This window comes from Argopecten irradians, unplaced genomic scaffold (assembly GCF_041381155.1).
Source record: "Argopecten irradians isolate NY unplaced genomic scaffold, Ai_NY scaffold_0553, whole genome shotgun sequence".
NCBI classification, from domain to species: domain Eukaryota; kingdom Metazoa; phylum Mollusca; class Bivalvia; order Pectinida; family Pectinidae; genus Argopecten; species Argopecten irradians.
Window position 1 is genome coordinate 4,457 of NW_027188020.1, and position 25,164 is coordinate 29,620.

At 33.1% G+C, this 25,164-nt stretch overlaps 1 protein-coding gene across 1 annotated transcript; it reads right to left on the minus strand.

The window, feature by feature from the left end:
• Window positions 1-24,145, minus strand: LOC138312988 (lysophospholipid acyltransferase 2-like). The gene is made up of 13 exons (XM_069253679.1): window positions 24,054-24,145; window positions 22,939-23,016; window positions 22,495-22,590; window positions 20,877-20,987; window positions 20,006-20,150; window positions 14,149-14,199; window positions 10,717-10,761; window positions 9,144-9,234; window positions 7,739-7,840; window positions 7,304-7,407; window positions 6,853-7,050; window positions 5,467-5,618; window positions 1-5,184 (listed from the first exon to the last, which is right to left on the minus strand). Exons 2-13 carry the CDS (start codon window positions 23,001-23,003, stop codon window positions 4,998-5,000), a joined length of 1,347 nt encoding a protein of 448 aa, XP_069109780.1. The 5' UTR covers window positions 23,004-23,016; window positions 24,054-24,145; the 3' UTR covers window positions 1-4,997.
• Between the last annotated feature and the right edge of the window lie 1,019 nt (window positions 24,146-25,164).

The following is a 25,164-nucleotide window of genomic DNA, read 5'->3' on the forward strand; positions in this document are numbered from 1 at the left end:
CAGGGCAGTCCATTATAACGTTTCAGGGCAGTCCATTATAACGTTTCAGGGCAGTCCATTATAACGTTTCAGGGCAGTCCATTATAAGGTTTCAGGGCTAAATGAGATAACTCGAGGACTAAAAGTGTCATGTAATATAATGGGGATTTAAATCTAAAAGCTATAAATATAACATATTAAAACATGACCTCATCAATAAATTGTAAAAATAAACAGAAAACAAAAATTGAAGCAGGAAAGCCAAAAAGATATTTCATATTCAAATGTATCTGCAGATTCAAACTCTGTATGAAACAATCAAGGAAAAAATCATTCTTACAATCTGGACAAACTCTATAGGCGGTAAAATCCGCTTGAAGTTCATTTGATCTTGGATTGAATCATGGTATAATTTTACTAACCACAGCTTACAAAAATGATATAAATGCAACATAAAATATTGGATGGTATCAACATGGTATATTTGCAAAAACTAGTTAAAAAAATAAGAAATAAAAGGTATATAGATTGCAACAGTACACAATCTTGCAATGAAAAGTCTTGTTTGATATATCACAGGTTTATGGCACATTTTTCAATAAATACTTATATATATGTATAGATAACTTGCAGATACAATATATTTTATACCATAAAGTCCCTGTGCTTTTTATCGAAGACATGAACTAGAAACAGACAGTTTCATGTACAATTAAATTTCACGAGTGATTAGTTTTAAATACATGTGAAAACGTTCGACTTCAAGTACAATACAATAGATTTAAAAAAAAATGCAGCAGTATATATACCGGTATATAAATAACACAGATTTATATACCAGGTATTTAATATCATATATTAATATAAATTTAAATAGCACACAATTGTATACCAGGTACATGATTAAGCATTAAACTATCTTCCTATGGCATCTATGGTCTATATAGATGCCAGAGCTTTGCAGACAATCTTCATAAAGCGTGCTAACTTATTATGAGATGATTGTCTGCAAAGATCTGGCCTCTATATAGACCATAGATGCCATAGGAAGATAGTTTAATGATTATATTTACATTATCAACTCATTTTTGGGTCTCTGCATTAACTTTATTTAAGCTAGACCAGGAAAACCATTTATCAATGACGATTTAATCCACAAAGATGAAACAGCCATTTTGACGGTGATCAGTATACGTCACCACATCAACATAAGTGATTACATAATAGTCACATTTTGGGTGTCAGTTATACCATCGTATACTTCACTTTGCCTTGGTTAGTTTATATAGCAGAAGTGACAAGGAAATGTAAATATTTTTATGTAAATAGCACACAATTGTATACCATGTATATAATATTATGTAAATAGCATGCAGTTGTATATATATGTAAATAGCATGAAGCAGTACATCACACGCATTATTCAATTTGATCTGCAATCCTGGGAGAATTATAGGACCATAAATTCCCCAAGAAGGCAGTTTAATGCTTAAATAACGTGCACCATTAGATTTGATCTGCAATCCTGGGAGAATCAAAGTACCATAAATCCCCCAAGAAAGCAGTTTAATACTTAAATAATGCTCATCATTGAATTTGATCTGCAATCCTGGGAGAATCAAAGGACCAAAAATCCGCCAAGCAGGCACTTTAATGCTAAGTAATTGAATAGCACAGATAAACTTGAATATTGAAACAAGCAGATATCTACAATATATACCTGATTCTAATTGCACATAACATGAAAATATAAATATATTATAGTAGATATCCTTTCCCTATATATGTACACAAACATTTCATTTCTAAAGCAAATGAATTGAACTATATCTTGCGATAGCATTCTAATATTATAAAAAATAAATATTGATAAAAAAGGATATTACAAAAATAACTCACTCAAGTGATGAATACAGCTGATTTTGTGTTATATGGCTCCATTTGTTAAAGCAAATGAAAAGTTTGTAGTATTGAGCTCCCTGCCACAACATTGAAATACATTACGTATCATTTAGCCGGCAATTTTTTTCAGGTATAATATTTTGCTAAGATCAGGAAATATGGAGAATTGGCTGAATCACATAAAATCTTATTAAAATAAAAATCCTTATTGTGTCTATGTTGGATAGGAGGATCTGACAACACCCTATTAGGGGGTCATGTTCTGGTGACCTTTGGAAATAGCCAATCAAATTGCTGCTGCCATAATCCTGACTGGGGAAAAAAATAGTTTGCAAAAGCTGTCAGAATTGTTTTCGTGTACGTAGTCATCTAACCCAAAGAGCACAAAGAAAATGTATACTAGGATGAAATGGAGTTTTCAATTGATAGTAAGGGTAGTAAATGTGTTTGAGCTGAAGTACAGGTGGTATAAAGGTCATCTGAACATGACCCCTTTAGGATGTTATCAGATCCTCTATTGAATGGAGTGGTTATAAGGATGTCTATTCTAATCGATTGAATCATACATGTACATACCCGAAAGCCTGATCACATAAATTTAAAACAGCAAAAATTTACATTTCCTTTTTTTACATAACATTCATAACCGGTTAAACAGTATATCATTAGATCTTTATAAATAAACCACTGGGGCTCCAACTTACAAAATACAGATATCATGTAAAAATAGAAAATACATTATGCAGATGAATTCAAAAATTAGATCTTGTTCAATAAATGGGTATCATTTGTGAACCTCATATTAATATGAACTCACATTGATAATCAAATACCAACACCAATCAGCAGAGATTCTAAAAGTTTATATAAAAATAACTTATTATCAAATAACAATTCTGTACAACCATATCAAAGGCACTTTATATAGTCTATGGCAGGATATAGGAAAGCAATACCTGTCTAATATATTGACCAAAAAACGAACACAACCAATGGATGAGTACTAGGTAGTATTAAAACCCCTTTACCACCAAAAAAACCATTTTAGTTAAAAACTATTTACTATTGTGCATCATTATATGCAGGGGAGATAATTAATGCAGACAGGGGAGACAACTACAGCTAGATATTATAAAAAAAATCCAAAAAATTATAATGTAAGGCAGAAGTGCTCAATATACTTTCATTCACTCTATTAAAAATACAGCTTTTTATCAGTCTAGGTATCACTGATTAAATTAGCACCTAAAACGTGACATGATTGGGCAAGATTGAAATGAAGAAAGTAATACGGCACAACCCCCATTTCATGGTAGGGCCAGAAAAATTAATTATTCTGCTGAATTAATTCAACTGATGAGTCATTTTTACCTCTAGCATGTCATTCTGTGACAAAATAACAATGATAATAAGACCGATTTAATGGCCTTGATAGTAGGTAAAACAGAGACGTTAATCATCAATAAATAAAATAGAAGTATTAATTAATTCATCCCTAAATATACATTTGAAATCTTCTGGGTCTAAGACTGGAACAGCCCATTATTAAATTTCAAGGGTAAAGGAATAAATGCAAAAATATTCTTTGACCCTGTGCCATTAATTGAGTGTAAACAAGAGATCCCAGAGGGATCTTGACGCCCACCAAAGATTGATTTATGTCTGATAATTGTCAGATGGACCCTGACAATCATGGATCTTTTCTCTACTTTTCAAACTTCAAAATCCAAGATGGCCCATCTTGTTGACCAATCGGTTCAAAAATGCACCATGCACAACCTGGGCCCAAGGAGAACCTACATTTGGAATTTGAGACAGATCCTTAATGTAATTTTTGAGAAGAAGTGGTAACAAACTTCAACTATCAAAATTCAAGATGGCGACCGGTCCGGTCAACCATCTTGTTGACTGATCGGTCCCATAGGTCAGTATGCACAACTAGGGGAACCTACATATGAATTTTGAGAATGATCCCTTCAGTACTGAGAAATAGCAATAACAAACTTTAACTATCAAAATCCAAGATGGCTGCCTGGCGACCATCTTGTCGATGGATTGGTTTCCAAATTGCAATACGCCCAACTAGGGCCCTAGAGGAGCCTACAAACAAAATTTGAGAATGATCCCTTCAGTACTTTCTGACAAATAGCGATAACAAACTTTTAACTATCACAAGAGATCCCAGGAGGATCTTGGCGCCCACCAAAGAATGATCTATGTCTGACATTGGAAAGAGGGATATTTTTCTTTGCTTATTAAACTGTAACTATCAAAATGGCGGCATGTCAGCCATCTTGATGAGTTATCTTTCCAAAAATGCAATATGCACTGCAAGGGCCACAGGTAATCTTTATATGAAATTTGAGAGAGATCCCTTCAGTGACTTCTGAGAAATAGTGATAAAAAACTTTAACTATCAAAATCCAAGGTGGTGGACTGTAGGCCATTTTGTTGACCAGTTCGTCCTAAAGTACAATATGCACTACTAAGGACCTAGGAGAACTTACATATGGATTTTTAGACAGATTCGTTCAGTACTTTCCAAGAAATAGCTATAACAAACGGCCTGTCGGCCATCTTATTGACCGATCTGTCCCAAAATGCAATATGCACAACTAGGGCCCTAGGGGAATCTTAATATGAAATTTGAGACAGATCCCTTCAGTACTTTCTGAGAAATAGCGATAAACAACTTTAACTATCAAAATCCAAGATGGCTGCCTGGCGGCTATCTTGTTGACCAATTGGTCCCAAAATGCAATATGCACAACTAGGGCCCAAGGCCAGGGGAACCTACACATGAAATTTGAGAAAGATTCCTTCAGCAGTTTCTGAGAAATAGCGATAACAAGAATTGTTAACGGATGGATGGACAAACCACCGGACCACGGATGAAAAGCTATTTGAATATCCCACCATCATCATAGCCCACCATCATACTGGTAAAAACGAATAAATATTTGAATAAATACGAACATCACCTGAGTATGTTACTGCAGAGCTTATATAAGAATTAGCAGTTCAAACATTATATATTACATGATAGAGCACATCTAACAGAAAGTTAATACCTAAAAACTTAAAACTAATAATTTATAACAACAGTAATGCCATTTTTAATTGGATTTTATCTTTTCTGTGACCTTGACCTCCGATTGTTGTGGTGCCTCTGTGACCTTGACCTCCGATCGTTGTTGTGCCTCTGTGACCTTGACCTCAGATTGTCGTGGCGGAGTAGGAAGGAGAAAAGTACAAACCAGCATCATTATCACCGATGCTATATGCAGGTACCAATACATGTTACTGAAACAAAGAAATCAATACATTGGTCTGATATTAAAATATTGATTGATCACCAAAAGACTGAAAAAATATAAGGCTTGCCGAGTGCTAACTTGCCAAAATCATTCACAAGGGGTTTGATATCCCTTTTTACTGTTTTAATGCTTTCTTATTGAACAAAAATAAAATTGAAACTTTCTTCAAGTTGATTGAATTTAAATTTTTCTCTACATATGAATTTGTTCATTTACCACAGAAATTAATGTCTAAACTAAATAGGCAGATGGAAGAAAGAATACTCACTTATAGAATGTCATTGAATTTTCGTAAGAGAGGACATTGAATGGTACACCAACGTAGGATATGGCAATATAGGTGAGCAAGAAGGTCAAAAAATCGTAAAACATCTTCCACGAATTTGACTGTAAGAAATATGGACGAATCTTTGCTCGAACCTACAAAACAGAAATATTTAAAATGGCATCATCAGTTAAATACATCTGTATATTCATTTGACAATACAAAAAACATTTCAGGGGAGAGAAAAGTTTCATGTTAAAAATGAAAATTTTCATGGTTTAAGAATGTTTGAGCTTAATTCTTGACTCTGTAAAGATTGAGCTACCTCTTGACTTGTGAAGATTTGACCTTACCATTCTTGACTTTGTGAAGATTTGACCTTACCATTCTTGACTCTGTGAAGATTTGACCTTTCCATTCATGACACTGGGAAGACATCTTTGAGCTTACTATTCTTTACTCTGAAGATTGAGCTTACCATTTGACTCTGATTGAGCTTACCATTCGTGACTCTGTGTAGATTTGACCTTTCCATTCGTATGTTGAAGATTTGAGCTTACCATTCTTGACTCTGTGAAGATTTGAGCTTACCATTCGTGACTCTGTGAAGATTTGACTTATCCATTTGATGTTGTGAAGATTTGAGCTTACCATTCTTGACTCTGTGAAGATTTGAGCTTACCATTCTTGACTCTGTGAAGATTTGACCTTACCATTCTTGACTCTGAAACTTTTACCTTACCATTCATGACACTGGGAAGACATGTTTGAGCTTACTATTCTTTACTCTGAAGATTTGAGCTTACCATTCTTGACTCTGAAGATTTCAGCTTACCATTCTTGACTCTGAAGATTTGAGCTTACCATTCGTGACTCTGTGCAGATTTGAGTTTACCATTTGTGACACTGAGAAGATTTGAGCTTACCATTCGTTAGCTGCAATATTGTAGCTCAAAAGATTTTAGACAGAAAATGATGCCGTCTTTAGAGCTACAATTGGGGCCTATAACTGCTAATGGAGCAAAGTATCAAATATCAAATTCTCATCGAGGCATTATTTTTTTTTACATAATACATATGTAGCTTTTTCTGAAGGGAATTTATACGGCAAGTCCACAAATTGTGAATTTGACGTCTTGTGAGCGGTACGGTAGATATAAAGAATGGTAGTTATGTTTGTTTTGGACAAAAATAATATGTAAATGCATGTATACGCATAAAATAATTGGAAACCTACAAAAAAGTATAGAAAACTGCCCGAGTGATTTTCGGAGGCAGTGCTCCACTACGACACATAGATACCAATTTCGTACCTGGCCGAAAGGTATAGTAGGCCGGGTACGTATATTCGTTCTAACCATTCGTGACTCTGTGAAGATTTGAGCTTACCATTCGTGACACAGTGATAAAAAAAGCTGCTGATATGAAGGTAAAGTAGTAACCGAGGAAAAATCCATGCCAGAGGGCGCTGAGTACAAACGTAAACAGGGTGCGCTGGAACGGAATTCGTGTGTAACACACATATCGGAACCATTTCACAGCCTGAGCATTCCAGTTGTCTATAAATACTTTGGCGCTTGTTGACATCTGGAAATAAAAAGGGCAACATTGATGTTTAGAGGTTTTATAAAACTAGAGATCTCCATGCAAGAATATTTCTATTTATAAAACAAGAGGCCACAAAACAGAGAAGAAGTTGTTTATATGGAAATAACAAAAATGACAAATTTTGCTCCCATCCCCTGGAGGTTCAGTCCAATCATTTGTTACACAAACAAATGGACTGACAGACAGGTGCTAATCTTGGATTTCTGGAGCAGGTGATCTAACAAATAATTACCTCTAATTGTAATGGTTTAATGCTTGTAATGAGATCCCATCTCGCTTCCCCAGACGGAGTGAAGCCATTGAACCCCAGGCCGGAGGCATTGCTAATAGCATCACCTGAAAGAAAGTTTGTATTTTGGTCAATATTAAACTTGACTAAATAAACACAACAAAAAACATTTTCATTAAACTTATTGATTTGAAAACTAGTTTTGAAACTAATATCAATTTGTGTTATTAAGTGACCTTGACCTTCAGTCAGTTGATTCTGACCTTAGTGACCTTACTGTTCAGTAACCTTGACCTTTATCCTGTTGATTTCTACCCTAATAATATTAACCTTCCTTCAGTTGATTTAAGCTCTAGTGACCATGAACATCAATTGAGTCCCCAATTCATTCCAAAATGTAAAGCAATCGCAAACTGTCCTTAAGTCAGACAAACTTACCTAATAACCAAATGACGTAGTATTTGATCTTACAGCAGGTCATGGAGATGGCCGCGTACACCACTCTGTACGGGAGGCTGTGGGCAGCAATAAAAGTAAGGTCTGTAATGAGAGAACATTAGTCACCTCTCACTCAGTTTTAGGAGAATTATTATGATGTTCAGGAGTTTAATTTTCTATCGAGTTCTGTAACCTCTCCAAAATACAGTGGAATTTTGAAATATGAAAAAAAAAAATCAGGAAAAACGTTGCTTCAACAGCAAAAAGTATTGACATTTTCCTAGAATTCCTTGAATATATCTTGCTCTAACTTCACTTTCCATCAATACAGCAATTCCGGGATACAAGGAACTCTTCTGGGTAGGAGGTAGAAAACATTGACTTGGTCATGTGACCGCGAAAATTTAGGGCAATTTTTCCATCATGGCGGTGACACTTATAGGCAGAGAATACCTGGTAGAATGTCCGGGTAAAAGTCATTGTCGGTAATACTTGCTCGATAATGGAACTAAGATAAACTGTTATGTTTTGTGTTTCTTATTTGTTATTGATTTTAGGGAAAATGTACCCAGATAAGCTATAAAATATTTGTGAGGGAGACGTCAGATACCACTGATTTCCAACTGCTAGGTGACAGCTCCATTTGATGCCTTAATTTACATGTCATTTCCTTATGAAGTGTCTAAATTCAATTTTCGTGCATATTTAGATTATATTTAATACAATATGTTCTGATAATTAATAATAAATGTTCTATCATGATATATAATTTTCCACTCGTGTTCAATCATTACATATGCCGCCATTTTGTTTCAAATGAGCCCTAAATTCTCGTCACATGACTAAACTGACTGAATGCTGTATCCCAGAATCGCCGTATTGTATGGTGGAAATGTCTAAAACATGCATATTCACACATAACCACCGAGTAAAGTTATACGTAAAACTATTATTCTACACTCCCAATAAAAGATAAACATATTATAACTGTAGGTCAATGGCGAACTACCTGATATTCCCCAGCTACCCCTATATGCGATAAGGAAAACCAAATGTTCCTTCATTTTGTTTCCATAGTAACCAGTATTGATACCAGTATTGATACATGTGATATGTCAAATTGTAGACATTCATATGTTACAACAATTGACAAAATTCAAACAAAATTAAATTCAAAAACTTATGTATTATTCGCCATATTACAAAACCTGTGTACATAGTGACCTGGTTATCATGGCAACCAAAATATTTGGCAAAAGGAACCTGCATACATATATCTCCGGCACTGCTGTGAAATTTCACTGAAATATCAACCCAGTAGCTTTGAAGTTGTCAGGACAATTTTTTTCAACGTGCGGACAGACAGACAAACATATCTGGAAAGTTATATTAATTAATAACACACCTGAGTTATTCAAGGCAGGAAAGGAAGGTGCCACAAATACGTGTAATAAGATCCAGAAAAGGGTTTCACACAGTTTAACACACACAGGTTTCTGTAAAACAAACACACCGTTACTATTATTACTATTATAGCTGGTAAGTTTTGCGGAGATAATTATTTTTTTCTCTCGATATCGTAAGACAATTGTGTGGTCACAACCCAAAAAATATTATGTAATATAAATATCATATGCACTAAGTACTATAATATGTATAGCCAAATATGGTCTCCACACTTCAAAAAGTGTTACAGAGCAAAAACACGATCTCTGTTTCTCAACATTTTTTATGCCAAAGATTCAGGTTTGATTCCTGGTAGGTGCACTCAAGCTCAACAGGATATATATATTTTTCCATGTTCCTCTTTATCTATATATAATTCAATTTTGCTTGTTACGAGCATTTTCACTGGCTTAAAAATTTACTCTATCAGCCCATAAAGGAAAAACTGGCGTCGCCGTTTGTGACGTTGCTTCTGATTGGCTGAGATGACAGCGTTATGATTTCATAAACAAAAAAGTCCCAAAATAAATTTTGAGTATTGAAGAGATTATCTTTAATTGTAAATTGAATTATAAGGATTAATTTGAATAATTTTTTTATGTTATGGAGATATAACACAAAAATCTGAGTGTACTCTCATCATAAACCGCTTCACGGTTTCATTCTTGTCATTTTGATAAGTAAAAACATTATTTTAAGATTGAATAATGATTAGAAAAAAAAAAATGTCTATATTTTAGATTAAAATCACCACAAAATGAGGAGAACTACTTCGTAATCTATCTTATGTTACATAAAACTCACATAATAAAGTATTCTATGTACCGTATTCGACCCAATAAATGATGAGGTATTGGATAGGACCAAATTTGAACTAACCACACAATTTAAGTCATTAATTAATTTGCAAAAGAAATCAAATAGTGCCTTCATAGTTTCAGTCTGCATTAGGATCAATGGACCTAATTAATTCTTTAAAGATGCTCCACCGCAGACATATGGTATTTTTCACTAGGAAAAACAGGAGCAGACAATTTAGTATTTTTCTTCAGTTACAAAAGTAAGTTACTTTACACCATTACCAACATTGAAAAGTTTGAGCTTCTAATTTTACTTCAAGTTGAAATTATACAAAATAATTAATTGCATCCCGAAAAAAATCCGTGGCACTATATCCTATATGGAATGAAGTACTGATTGCGCATGCTCCAAAAGGTAAAATAAATTATTTTATATTATTTTTTGTGTTAATTAGACATAGATATACATGATAAAACACCAATTATTGTTCAAATAATGAATATCATTTATGCTCTGTTGGCGGTGGAGCATCTTTAAGTCATTAATTCATTTGCAAAAGATATCAAATAGAGACTTCATAGTTTCAATCTGCATTAAAATCAACATGAGTGAAATTGTGCCCTCGAAAAGGGGAGGGGCGCTTATAGGGTCAAATACGATAAATGTAAATTCTACAGATCAGTTTGAGTGAAATCCTCTGGAATCAAACATAAAATTCTAGGTGTACATACCAGTGGAGACGGAGGAAGACGGTGAGTTTTCTTGGAATTTGGATTCTACAAAAAGTATAAACCAAACACGCTATCTAAAATGATTTTACATACATGTACAGTCGAAACTCGTTATCTCGAAATTCAACGGACAAACAAAAAATAATTCAACTCATCCGGAATTCAACTCAAACGTAATGTCATTAAGTTTGATCAAAACATGTTTTTTAACGATTTTTATCTAATGACTATTACAGCCGGGTACATGCCTATTACTGTTATCAGCATATTAACATGATTTTCCAATTGATAATGTTTGTATTAAATCATTTTGGTTATATGTTTTCATATGGTTTTGGATTTTTCTAATACATAACAAAACTTGAATTACGATAATATGATTGTCACGATAATAGGCATGCGCCCTGATTTCCCGTAGGTGGTATACTGACTTCAGTGGTTCATACAAAAAACTTATACAAAATGTAGTAGTTGAACAAATAAAAACAAGCGTTAAGACAAACCACAGGTGAATTCCTATTGTTTGTATAATTGTATATTTACCTAATTGATTTTTTTCAATTTAAAATTTTGACAGAAATAAATTCGAGAAAGCAACTATTTTTTCGCTGAATGTCCGTTCTAGGGACCAGGCATTGACATTGACATAACCAGAGTTTCGAGTCATTGAAATTCGAGTCATCCGATCTTTAAAAAGTCATAGTATATATATACAAAGAAGGGAAAAAACGGGACTTCAAAATTAATTTGACTCATCCGGAATTTCAATTCAAGCGAGTTTGAGATAACAAGTTTAGACTGTAATATGAAAAGACCATGTTTTGCATTTCACATTTATCTAAAAGATTACTCTTATTGAACTTCAAAAATATTAATTCTGAAAAGATTAGAGTAAACCTTTAGTTAGTTCGAACAAAATTAAATAAATATTGATGGACCAGTTCGAATTATCCGAAATTAAGCTTCAGGAAAAAATTGTGAGTTTGAATTATTTGAGTTGAAATGTAAAAATCAGTTTGAGTACTAAAGTACCTAGCAAAAATCTATAAGAAACGTATATAGAATGCTAATTTACCTCAAAGATAATAGAAAGTATATAGAATGCTAATTTACCTCAAAGATAATAGAAATGATATATAGTAATCTCATATAATTTACCTCAAAGATAATAGAAGTATATAGATGCTAATTTACCTCAAAGATAATGAAACGTATATAGAATGCTAATTTACCTCAAAGATAATAGAAATGTATATAGAATGCTAATTTACCTCAAAGATAATAGAAATGTATATAGAATGCTAATTTACCTCAAAGATAATAGAAATGTATATAGAATGCTAATTTACCTCAAAGATAATAGAAACGTATATAGAATGCTAATTTAAAGATAATAGAAACGTATATAGAATGCTAATTTACCTCAAAGATAATAGAAATGTATATAGAATGCTAATTTACCTCAAAGATAATAGAAACGTATATAGAATGCTAATTTACCTCAAAGATAATAGAAACGTATATAGAATGCTAATTTACCTCAAAGATAATAGAAACGTATATAGAATGCTAATTTACCTCAAAGATAATAGAAACGTATATAGAATGCTAATTTACCTCAAAGATAATAGAAATGTATATAGAATGCTAATTTACCTCAAAGATAATAGAAACGTATATAGAATGCTAATTTACCTCAAAGATAATAGAAATGTATATAGAATGCTAATTTACATCAAAGATAATAGAAACGTATATAGAATGCTAATTTACCTCAAAGATAATAGAAATGTATATAGAATGCTAATTTACCTCAAAGATAATAGAATCGTATATAGAATGCTAATTTACCTCAAAGATAATAGAAACGTATATAGAATGCTAATTTACCTCAAAGATAATAGAAACGTATATAGAATGCTAATTTACCTCAAAGATAATAGAAACGTATATAGAATGCTAATTTACCTCAAAGATAATAGAAACGTATATAGAATGCTAATTTACCTCAAAGATAATAGAAATGTATATAGAATGCTAATTTACACTCAAAGATAATAGAAATGTATATAGAATGCTAATTTACCTCAAAGATAATATTCAATCAATTTCTCGTAAACATGAGCATTTAATTTGTGTATTTATAATTAATTGCAGAGTGAATGCCGCATGCATATGTGCACGTGGAAAGGCCTGCAAACAGCACCGTTCACGATCGCAGCCTAGAATGTAGAAATCAATGTGACCCGCTAAGTGAGATAGAAACTTTTATTCAAACCTCAGAAAATCTAGTTAGATCCTTGTCATATTTCGTTACAAAAGTTAATTAATTAATAAAAAAAAAATTATTTAAGAAAATCCCGTTGCATTTACAAAACTGCTGTTGAAAATATTTGTTTCCATTCAGTTCGTAAAATTAGGTCACAATCGCACTGTGACAGTCAGATTATCCAAAACCTGATTGCACATATTGTCTGCTTCTTAAATAAGACACGTTACTAGTTTTAAGCTGATGAAAAGCTTCGTATGATAACTATTGTTTAATTTGCCAACAAGTGGATGTTCTGGGCTGGAGCTGAATATGTAATCACACCCACTTGCTGTGACCCAGCGGCTGGCTTTTGATGCTTTGACACCTCGTAACTGCCTGTCCAATCCAGTATGAGGCACGTGTTTACAGATAATTAACTCCTTGATTGGCTTTCTAAAGAAGACTGAATGCATAATTTTAATGACAACTTAAAGCTGATATCTGTATCTAGATTGGACTTAAAAAACATTGGCAATTTCTTCCGTGTGTTTCCATCAGGTACAGCGAGTTCAAATCTACATTGTCAGGGCCTAAGATTAAAATATTTGGCCTTGCTGTTTTTGTGTACGATATATCAGCATTAAATTGACTTAAAATGTTCATGTTAATTCCTTATCTGTCGTATGGTCATTTATAATGATCATTTATACAATCTTTATTCCAAACAATTTTGCTGCAATATGCAAAACATATTGACATTTTTGGGGACCCCATTTGACGACAAAAATCTTACTTTTAGGTTCATAATTTGACGTGTTCGAACTATCCGAAAATATGATTGATTTATAAAAATTGTGTGTTCAAACTATCACTAGTTAAAAAATTACTGTTTTTCCGGAAAAAATTGTGTGTTTGAACTATCCAGTGGTTCAAATTAACCGGAGGTTTAACGTATCCTTGGTAAAGTTATCCATTGGAGAAAAGTATAAAGAACTATAATTAATATTTAGATAAGTGTTCAATTAATTTTTATTTTGATATTTGCCTGCAGGGAGATGATACCATTTTCATATGTACTTAGTATATACATGTAAAAGTATCGTGAAGCATACCTGTAAAAACATGGAAATATTTATAATCAAGATTTTCAGAAACCTATTTTGATTAAAAATGTTACTTACCAACTCCATGTTGATATCGCCCTCTTTTCTCTCATTTGAATTTATTTCCATCTGAAAATTATGTAATAGTGTGTATAACAGGAGAGGAGATAATGTTGAGGCCAGACCGCGGCTCGAACCCGAGCCCTCTGAATAATTGTATTGTTTGGTAATACATGTATTAAAACATGGTTTGAATTTCACTAAATATATGGATTGGTCCAAAATTAGTACAATATCATACCTTTCATAGGCAAGGTTTTACATTCCAAACTTTGTCCAAGGCTACAAAAATAATTTCTGAACAGTAAATTGCAAAATTTTACACCTGCATAATTTATCAATTATGCAGTAGTCCGAGATTTGGATACTGGTCACAGATTTTTGGCCCTTTCAGTTCGCTACAGTATGTTCAATTTACCAAGAGTGGTCCAATGAATGACTAGTGACATTTCCAGACCTCTTCAGTATTAGTTATGCAGTAGTGTGAGATTGGGATACTGGTCACAGATTTTTGGCCCCGTTCAGTTTCGCTACAGTATGTTCAATTTACCAATGAGTGGTCCAATGAATGACTAGTGACATTTCCAGACCTCTTCAATTATTAATTATACAGTAGTCTGTGATTGGGATACTGGTCACACAGGTTTTTGGCCCCGTTCAGTTCCGCTTCAGTATGTTCAAATTACCAAGAGTGGTCCAATTAATATAATAATGAATGACTAGTGACATTTCGAGACTATTCAATACATGTACAATAATCATTGTAGGTATTCAGTGTTTCCAAGACCTAATATAACAATATACCAATTTTCATTACAATCAGATAAATTTGAAATTTTGATCCCTTATGACAGACTGGTGATTGCTATAGGGCTCCCTTAAATTGCATGAAAAATACTAATAACTGTCTTATAAATAATACTCATATGTGGATCCTGACTAATGTTATACTGTACATTATACTGTGAATTAACCCTAAGTCACAGATTTTTACGGTAAAACTTGGTTTTACATCGCAATTCCGGAACTAGCTTTTTACCCCCCCGGCTGGTGTCGTGAAGAATAAACTGAATAACCACACATTTGTGGTATATGTAGTTGTAATTTGCACCCAGATACAATATAAACTAGTTTAGAATCATTCTGTAAACTTATTCAGCAGCATCAATATCATTTTAAGTGGATTGCGAAGAAAATAAGAAAATATAGTGAACTGCATTTCATTAGTAGCTTAATAATATTCCCGAGGCAAACAACAGGTACAAGTGGTGTCGTGGTAAGTCCTGAGCTTTCTAAGCTCACGGCCCGGGTTCAACCCTTATCGTCGGCAGGTTAATTTTATTTTTTTTTAATTCATATTTTTATTTGTTGTTAATTCACCATGCTTGAAAATATTCCTTATTTTGTCTTTATATTTATTTTTGTTTTATTTCATTTTTATTTTCCAAAAGTTTATTCCAAACATAGACATGTATAGCATATACACTAAATTACGAACATCCCACTATTACGGCCACTTATTTTCAGTTCCGATTTTTTTTTTCTCTTCAGAAATACAATCACACCGCTATTCCGTTTTACGACCAATTTTAATAGTCCCAACGACCACTAAATTAACACTAATTGACCATTTGATTATGACCACAGGCACATGTGACTTCACACCTCGCTGTGCCTCACCTTCCCGCACGCAGCAACCCGTGAACAACTACCCGCAGGTACATCAGTCAGTCTTTTGTTTCCGTCGACCTAATTATCAGATTATCTACCTGTACTAGGAGAGTGTTAATCGCCATCATTTGCATACTTGTGACTGGCAGTTGACGTGATCGAAACCACAAGTAATGCAACGTTCTTTCGATAGCTCTGGTGGCGAGATCGAACGATTTAGGCAGTTCTTTCTCATACGTGTAACGCCAATGGAATTAAAATTCTTTAATGTATGAGATATATTGATCTTATTTCAGATATTTATGAAGTACCGTACATCAATCATCTCATTTCAATAGATGTGTCATCTATTTTGTTGCGGTAAACAATCGGTGTTTTGCATTAGTTAAAAGTACGCTTGACTATTGCACAGTAGTCTTTCAAACACTTTACCGATTGTGATCGTAAGTTATTATTTGACCAATCATTGCACATGGCGGGGTAATTAAAATCGATTTACGTAAATATTTAATAATAATTTACACAGATCAATACCAATTTTAAAACACATAGATTCTCATTAACCTCAGGTGATACTATGTGATAATTAAACCAGAGACATATATAATTTAATAACTATCTAAATCTCTGATTAAACTAACGATATGTATTTGAATTATAATTAAAACATAATAGAAAGTAATGTCTAGAAAAAGTATTTTCATTTAGATTGTCAACAATTACTTCAGTGAAATTCAGTTTAAGATTTAAGTAAGCACACACCATTAACTTAATTTAATGAAAAAAATATGTCTATGCTCTAGAAATAAATGGTATAGTCATTATATGTCCCTAATTTATCAATCTTTAAAAAATATTTGTAAATTATTGGTTTTTGATTAGATACGCATGCATTAAAATATGATATGATTAAGATTCTAATGGCCGACAAAACTAATTGATCAAATATAGTAATTTTGCAAATTTATCTTAACCAAAATATATCAAACTGGTTTTTTCCCCACACGTACATGTACATACTCAGCATGCTATGTTATGTTTCTTATGTTTTTTATATAAATGTAATGTATATGTCATGTCAAGTTTATGTTGATGTCCCATGTATTTGTAAATGTGTTTAAATGCAAAAAATTGAACAAAAAAATAAAAAAAATATATTTATAATATACATTTATATATACATGTATATTGCATTTTTCATAAAATTTCAATTTTTAAACAAAAATACAGTACATATATTATGTACCGGTCAGCTAGGATACAGAGTTTCTGTTCTTGATCGTCATGATCATAGAAGAAACCTGGTCCACCTCAGAATTAAGACCACCTCGCTATTAAGACCACTTTTACTCGGACCACTGGGTGGTTTTAATAGATAGGTTTTAATGTAAATACTGTTATACATATTCTCGACACATGTTATATAATGTTTCTGACGTCCCTTGCTCATACACATTTTCATTTACAGCGGTTCGGAGCGGTAGGGAGCTGGGTTTTCGAGAAAAGTATTTCAAAGATTAAAGGATAGATAACCACCCTATATATACATCTCTTCGTATCTGTAGCAGTGTGCAGCCAAGCGTGAAGGTGTGATACATTGATCATGACCACATCAAGTTTCTTTATTAGTTCTCTTTGACAAATACATTGTATAGAGAAACATAATATATAAATATCAATTTCAAAAAATTTGACAAGTAGAAAATATGTACATATAAAGAAGGACAAATCATAAATTCTTTTGGAAAATATCAAAACAATAAGCAGTGATCTAGAGTTGGCTGTTCTATTGTTTAGAGGATTAAGTGTCATTTTATAACGAAATCTTATCGTTTGGTTGTTTATGCAAATGAAATGAAAATTCGGAGGTGTTTAAAATATAAATGAAATTGTAATACATGTACGTACTATTCTGTACTAGGCAAATGTACTTATATAATTTGTAACACAATGTTTTTTCAGAGTAGATTATCATGTCAAAGTAAAATTGCTGAGTGAATCTGCTATAATATATATTGAAACCACTGAAGCTTATAATTTTCGTTACTGTAAAGGAAATTTTAGAAATATCAACCCATTTCAAATGGTTCGACTGAAACTAATTAAGTCTTCCCATCTTCTCCTCCCGGTAGGAGTATGTTATTTTTTCATTACATTGTACAGATCAATATGAAATATTTAATGTAAGTAGGAAACAAATTTGACATATTTCAGAGTCAGCCTAATTCAGGTATTCTCTGATAGCAGATACTAAAACCGTGATATTCCACAAAATTAGTACTAATCTGATAGATTTGTATCAATTCATCAAAACAGTAAAAAGTAAGCGTGTCACTATCCTTCATTAATTCATATACTACAATTATGTTTTTCTTGAACCAAGCCTTATAAGAACAGTTTTTCTACCAATAATTATATTCATATTTCAAAGTAAATTATCATGTTCAAGCCTTATGAAAACAGTTTTGGAACCAATAGTCAAATTTCAAAGTAAATTATCATGTCAAAGTAAAATTTCTGAGTGAATTTGCGATCCGAATTTTGGACCTATCCTTGCTCCAAATTTTGCTGAACAACTTTCCATAATGTTTAATAAGAAGATATTTACAAATTGTAGTTAGAAAAGGACACTGATGACAATATCTGTCATTTAGGTAACTCGTGCCGTTACCGTTTGTTAATGTTGTAATGTACTACAAACTTGATAGACATAGAGAAAAAATATTAACATGTTTTGACAAAAAACATCCTTCGTGCCATTTACATGTCGTTTAGTTAATTAACTCAGGTTATTTAGTTCTTTAGTTAATATATATACATTCATGTACTTGAAACTTGATAAAGCATATACCGGTAAACAGCTGATAGCTGACAGAGATTTTTTTTTTCTCTCTTTCCCTCTCTTTCCCCTCTTTCTCCCTGATATGTTGCCAAAGTAGTATTCGTGAAGTTATGAAGCATGAAAGTCATCCTTTATGACAATATACGTTAGTTATATATGTTACACGGTCTGACAACCATTAAATTTTGTACTTATAGATAGTATGGTGTTCTTAAACTTGCTAGATACATTTTTGTTAAAAAGGAAATCCTTGATGTCATTCATATTAGTCATTAAAGGTCAAATACGTGTACGGTATCGCTTAAACATTATATGAGATTTTATATAATATAACCAGTAAGTTTTTTTCTTGATATCTGAAGAATGCCTGTTTAGTTTTTAACAAAAAAAATCAATTTAATTTGACATTACAAGTCACCATAATGCTGAAACTTTTCTTTATATAAACTTGACAACATAAATACTTCCTCTTTGATTGAAGGTTCTGCACTGAAATGCATTATGTGTATTTAGAATAACTTGACCTGTACAAAATGTGAGAAAAATAAATCAATGTGATAAATTATTACGACCAAATAAAAAACAATTATTTGTATTAGTTTTTCGGCCTTAGTTTAAGTCCTGTTTTCTTTGGATCGTTTTCCAATTTTCAGTTATACTGATAATATAACCATTGACTTATCAATCTTTAACACTCGAATCAACTCCTATCATCCAGAAGTTTTACCGCAGCAGTACTTTCAGTACTTTGATTGTGTTTGTTCACAACTTTAGTCAGTTCTTAAACTGATAACCATGTGATTATTTTCTCTCTGTACAACTTCTTCGAAATATTCCCATGTCCCATGATGAAGGCTAAATAAGTTAAAGATTATTCATTGTTGAATAATTGTGGTATAATATAATAATGATAAGAATTTTAGAGTTAGAAATTTGGACTAATATATAATTATCTACATTTACATGTGCAGTGTTCAAGTATATGTAACATTTATGTAGTGTTTCTTACTGGTATTTACAATAGCATATGTATGACTACTAATTACATAGCCATGTTGATAATTATGATACAGGATAAGTCCTAATGATGATCCATGTTTTCCCTATGTTATACAGCAGCTACTTTGGTATCAACTGTTCCAGGTATTGGGTATCATACCCAAATATTGACATTTGTTATTCCCGGTGTACTGCTATATAATTCGGCAGTAACCTTTGTATATTGTTGACTCCTAAGACTCCAATAAACGTACCATCCACTCAATCTGCGTTGGGGTTCCAAATTTTATACCAGATACATTTATACAAAAAACCTCAAACAATACATAATTCCAGCTTCACAATAAGATGAGCAATACTTACCTCCCTTTGTTGTGTGTTGACGGGGAGGTGGATGTTCTCTCCTTTCACAAAGTCTTGGTAGTCACAATAAAATGCTGGTGGGCCCGCCACAACGCCTTGGAAATAAAACATGTAGCTGAAGAATTCTAGGAAGGTAGGCTTTCTCCTGAAACATAAATAAACTTATAGTGAACATACCATAAACATTTGGTACAAGCAAACTAGAGAAAAAGCAATCCTAAACATTTTAGCACACCAGAAATATATATTATAGAGACTGGCAACTCCACGCGATTTTTACAATAGGCAGTTCCTCTGTGTGTGCATAGTTTTTTTTTTATATACTCGTAAATAGTTTTAATACAAGAGAATAACTTTGATATGTTACAAAAGTTCAGTAATTTTCAAATGGTTTGAGTAACATTTTGGAAAGAAAAAAATAATATTTTAATATATCTACCAATAAAATAAAATTCTCTTCCAGTTTTGACTGTCCGATTTTTGAAAAACCAGAAAAAATTGGTCATATTCATGTTTTCAAAGATCATATCAAATAATATATAAGTCGGGACAATTGGTCATATCAAACCATGATATAATGTTAAAACTTTGTATTGATGTAAAAATATCATGTTTAAAAGAGTACACTTAAAAGTAGTTAGCCAAAGGAAAATACCTATAAACCAGAGGTATTGCTGCCTGTTAACAAATACAAAGAAGGAGTTTCCAATCTCTATGTACATATGTTTCTGAACACATCAATTAATTTGTGCAATCTCTGTAATAGCTATGTATATTGATATGAAAATGACACAGAGAAAATACATTTAGCACAAACATATTTAAGGGGAGCATTCCGCTTGATAAGATAAAGATCACGGCTGAGACTTACCGTACAGAATGTCTCTTATGACTTTCTATAAGTGTCTCTTGATTGCGATGTAAACCATCATGTAATCCAAACGCTACAATGGTCACTTTTAGTGTGGTCAGCATGAGTGGACTGTAGAGAAATAAAAATATTAACATAAAGAAAATTAAATAAATCAGGAAAATTTACAAATATACAGTACATACAATGTAAAAGTACCATGCTCTCAGTCAGTTGCCATTTAATCATCAGGGCAAATGGAAATAAGACTAATAGAATCTTTCCCTACCTAGAGGGTGTGACAACGAAATCACAACTCGAGGAGTAATTCCTGAACGTCCAACCCAAGGCTTGCAGAGGGTTGGACATTCAGGAATTCCCTCAAGGGTTGTGATTTCATTGTCATACCCTCATAGGCAGGGAATGATTCTTTTTCTCCCATAAACACAAAAACAAAGAGGCCCAGAGGGCCTGTACCGCTCACCTGGTTTGTAATGCCAAGTAATGTTCTGAATACAGGTTCATTGTTTCTTTTCTGAAGGAATTTTAATATTAACCTCTAAGTCTCCTATTGGGCCCCACCCCTCCTACCCCCAGGAGGTCAGAGCCAAAGTTCTGTTCTCCTTCCCCCAAGGATGTTTATGGCCAAATTTGGTCACAATCCAAGCAAAACTCTTAGGACAAGTAGCGATTTATAGGATTTACCTCTATTTCCCCTATTGGGCCCCGTCCCTCCTGCCCCGGGGATCAGAGCCAAAATTTATACAAGTTCTGTTTCCCCTCCCCCAAGGATGCTTGTGGCCAAATTTGGTTACAATCCATGCAGAACTCTATGACTAGTAGCGATTTAAAGGAAATGTTGACGGACGGAGGGACGACGGACGACGGACGCTGCGCCATGACATAAGCTCACCGGCTCTTCGGGCCAGGTGAGCCAAAAAGTAGATTTAATATCCTAAATAGAAGCATTTTCACAGCGACATGAACATGGTTCCGTCGTCTGAACGTCAATATTGATGACATGATCGACAATGCAAGCCATGGACACACCGCATGAAGTCATGACGTCACGTAATTGTTTCAGGTACAAAAGGTTAGCGCGCCCAATTTGTCATTCTCCAGGAGTTGACAGAGAAATCTCTCGGGGCTAAAACCGGTGACATATCAGTGAATGGTGGGAGAAAAAGTGGTCATAGCTTCAGACCCTAATTAGCCTTAGATAATCCACTGTATTCGATCATGACTGATGAGGTATTGTTTTAAGCATCTTTAATAATTTCTACTATAAGAAAAGACTACCATAAACAGAGCAGTATCTCAACACACAGGTGGTAGACAAGTTCCTGTGACTCAAAAATAAAGATTTGAAAGTTCTGCCGATACACGGCCTTATAACAGGAACTCGCCTACCACCTGTGCGTCAACATTCATAAATCGTCAAGAATCAGTGTGTTTTTTCCACATAAAATGTTTAAACCTCCTCTTTCAAGGTAATTTCTCCACCTCCAACTTCAAATATATTTTTTTGCACAGAAAAAGTGTGCAAATTACAAGTTTTTACGTAATAGGCCTTACCCCGAGACATCCACGGGGAGAAAAGTGAGTAAATTACACAAGTTTTTACGTTAATAAGCCTTACCCCGAGACATCCACTGGGTACTTGTCCAGCTCAGTTTCAAGAACTCTCTGTAGGTGTATATTCGTCAGGTAGGCCATTGATAGTATGAAAGTCACACTGGAAATACACACCAATAACGAAACTTTTTTCCTAGATACTGTAAATCAACATGATTTTTGCCTGCCATTTACTTTTGTGAATTTCACAATTAAATTATACTTATACACAGAAGTTTATTTATACATTACTGATGGTGATAGCACCTCATCAAATATGATGGTAATATTATGTTTTCTGCTCCTGGGTTTGGCCTTTGAGTTTGTCATTTTTAAAGGTGGCATAATGTATTAAATGCCATATAATCATTATGATATCATGATTTCTTACCCAGATGCTATAGTGCAATAAACACACAGGCATATGACCTTTTTACAGGAATATGAGAGAAAAATCGTTGTTACTTACATGTGGATGATAGATGTGGGTGAAACTAGTATGGCCACATAGCATAGACCAGACAGCAGGAACATATGGATACTCTGACTGAAATGGATACACATATATGTATTAGGGATGCATACAAAATCTGATAAATTTCTAGAACAATGAGAATTGTCAGAATTAGGGTTGGATATTGATAATCCCATCCTGGATACTTTAGGGATTTCCGATCATTTGCGAACTCTCCACTCCTGGACAATCTCGTAGTAAAATTGGAGGCAGTTCAGCGAGAAAAATCTGAACCAATTACAGGCCTGGAAAATTTCCTTTGAAGACTATATAGAGAGTGACACCAGATATCAAAGCCACACAACCAACTCCAGTGTATCGTTATACGGCTGATTTGATGTACATCAAACCACTTAATTACCTGTTCTGTTTTGTTGCCTCCAGTTTTACTATTATTATTGTCATAGTCCAGGGGTGTAGAGATCGTAAGTGATAGGAACTCCTGGAGTATTGAGGATGTGATAATCCATGCACTGATAAAGTATTATTACCTGTTCAAGGCCTAGTCACACTTGCAATATAGTATTGCTGGATGTCAAAATATCGTAAGACACATGTGTAAGAACACTCTTATGATATCACATGTAGTTTTGACATCACAATCTATATGTATATAATGTCACATGATTCAGCAGACGGAAGCGTCACATCTGAGCTGGATTTCTACTGTTTTATATGTAGACAGAATTGTATTACTTATATTTCTATTAATTAGTTATGTGATAAATAGAATCTTACACTCTTGACTATGTAATAAAAAAAAAATTAAGCTCGTTAAATAATTTGATAAATTTAAAGGCTCGAGGCATATCCAATTATTGAACTTGTTTGATAAATTTTTGTATCACATAGCCACTCATGTAAGATCCTCTAGTTTATAGGTAAGTGGTCTTTGTACATAGGTCAAATTGACTTGAAATTGGTCGAACCCTAAAAAAAGAATCCTTATTCAGGTTATTCAGATGGTGTTGATAATTTTTTATCCTTTTGAAGCATGAATATCAAGGTATAAATGATATTTATCATTAAGCCAAACATTTTATCAATAAAAAATTCCATAAATGCCTCACCTTCCGTACACAAAATACAGCAGACATATTCCGAGACTGGTGGCCGAGACATGTCGAGTAAGGACGGAAACCTTAGTAGGACACAGATAGTGACGGTAAGCTAACGTATTTGTTGAAATTAAAAACATCAAGTTCTATTCAAATTGTACAGTTAAATGAATAAAGATTACAGTTTACATTCATAAAGTTCAACACATTTATCATGGCTATGAAATTATATCAATGTAATCAATTGACACGTTAAACCAAATTTATTAGTTAACTTTTTATTCCAGTAGCTATGTTCAGAAAGTTATCCTTTATATGGTCATTTTCATTATCTTATTTTTAAGATCATCAATGTTGTCAATTCAAATACGTTTCATTTCTCGAAACATTTCTTTATAATTCTGTTCAAATTTGAAGCAGTTCCTCACTTCTATTAGGAAATTGTGAGTACTCTAATTACATGATAGAACGTCATGCTACTGGTCAAAAAATTTCTTTTCCTGAGATCAAACTTGTAAATATCGCTTCACGGTAGAATAATTAATAATTTTCATAACATGTTATTGATATTCATACTCCTGAAATACATACATTATTGGAAACACATTAATTTTACTTTAGGTAGAAAATAAAAGATGATTTTTTTTCTACTTTTCTCCTCTTTACTTTTTCATAAAAGCATCAACAAACAAACACTACAAAATTTGTCAAAATTTGACAAAACTGACAAAAGGGAACTTCTATATTTTCTATTTTCAGAATTTTCTGAAACAGCTTTAACAAATTTCCAATTGCAAAAACCCAGGATTTCTGGGCCAGTGTCACGAAAATCCCTTAACTTTATGGATTTCCTTAACTAAAAGTCCTCCATAGCCACACAACAACACATTAAATGCGTTTTTTTAAGGATTTAATTTCTTTTAAATACTTTCTGAGAAATAGAATTGTTAATGGACAAATCAAAGGCTGAGAGAGACGATGGACAACAACAGACAAAAGGCAATTTGTAATAGCCCTTGTATCTGATGGACTAAAATGAGCTGGAAAATAATTTTTTGTAACCAATTAAAAATTGTTTATAATATCAGAATACTATGCTACAATCGCAAGTTTAAACAGAGCC

Coding starts and splice junctions, on each gene's coding strand:
- LOC138312988 (XM_069253679.1), bottom strand. CDS start 23,003: ATGTTCCTGCTGTCTGGTCTATGCTATGTGGCCATACTAGTTTCACCC. Junction 10,762..14,148: donor GCGATATCAACATGGAGTTG/GTAAGTAACATT, acceptor TACTTTTTGTAG/AATCCAAATTCCAAGAAAAC. Junction 7,841..9,143: donor TCCTGCCTTGAATAACTCAG/GTGTGTTATTAA, acceptor CTCTCATTACAG/ACCTTACTTTTATTGCTGCC.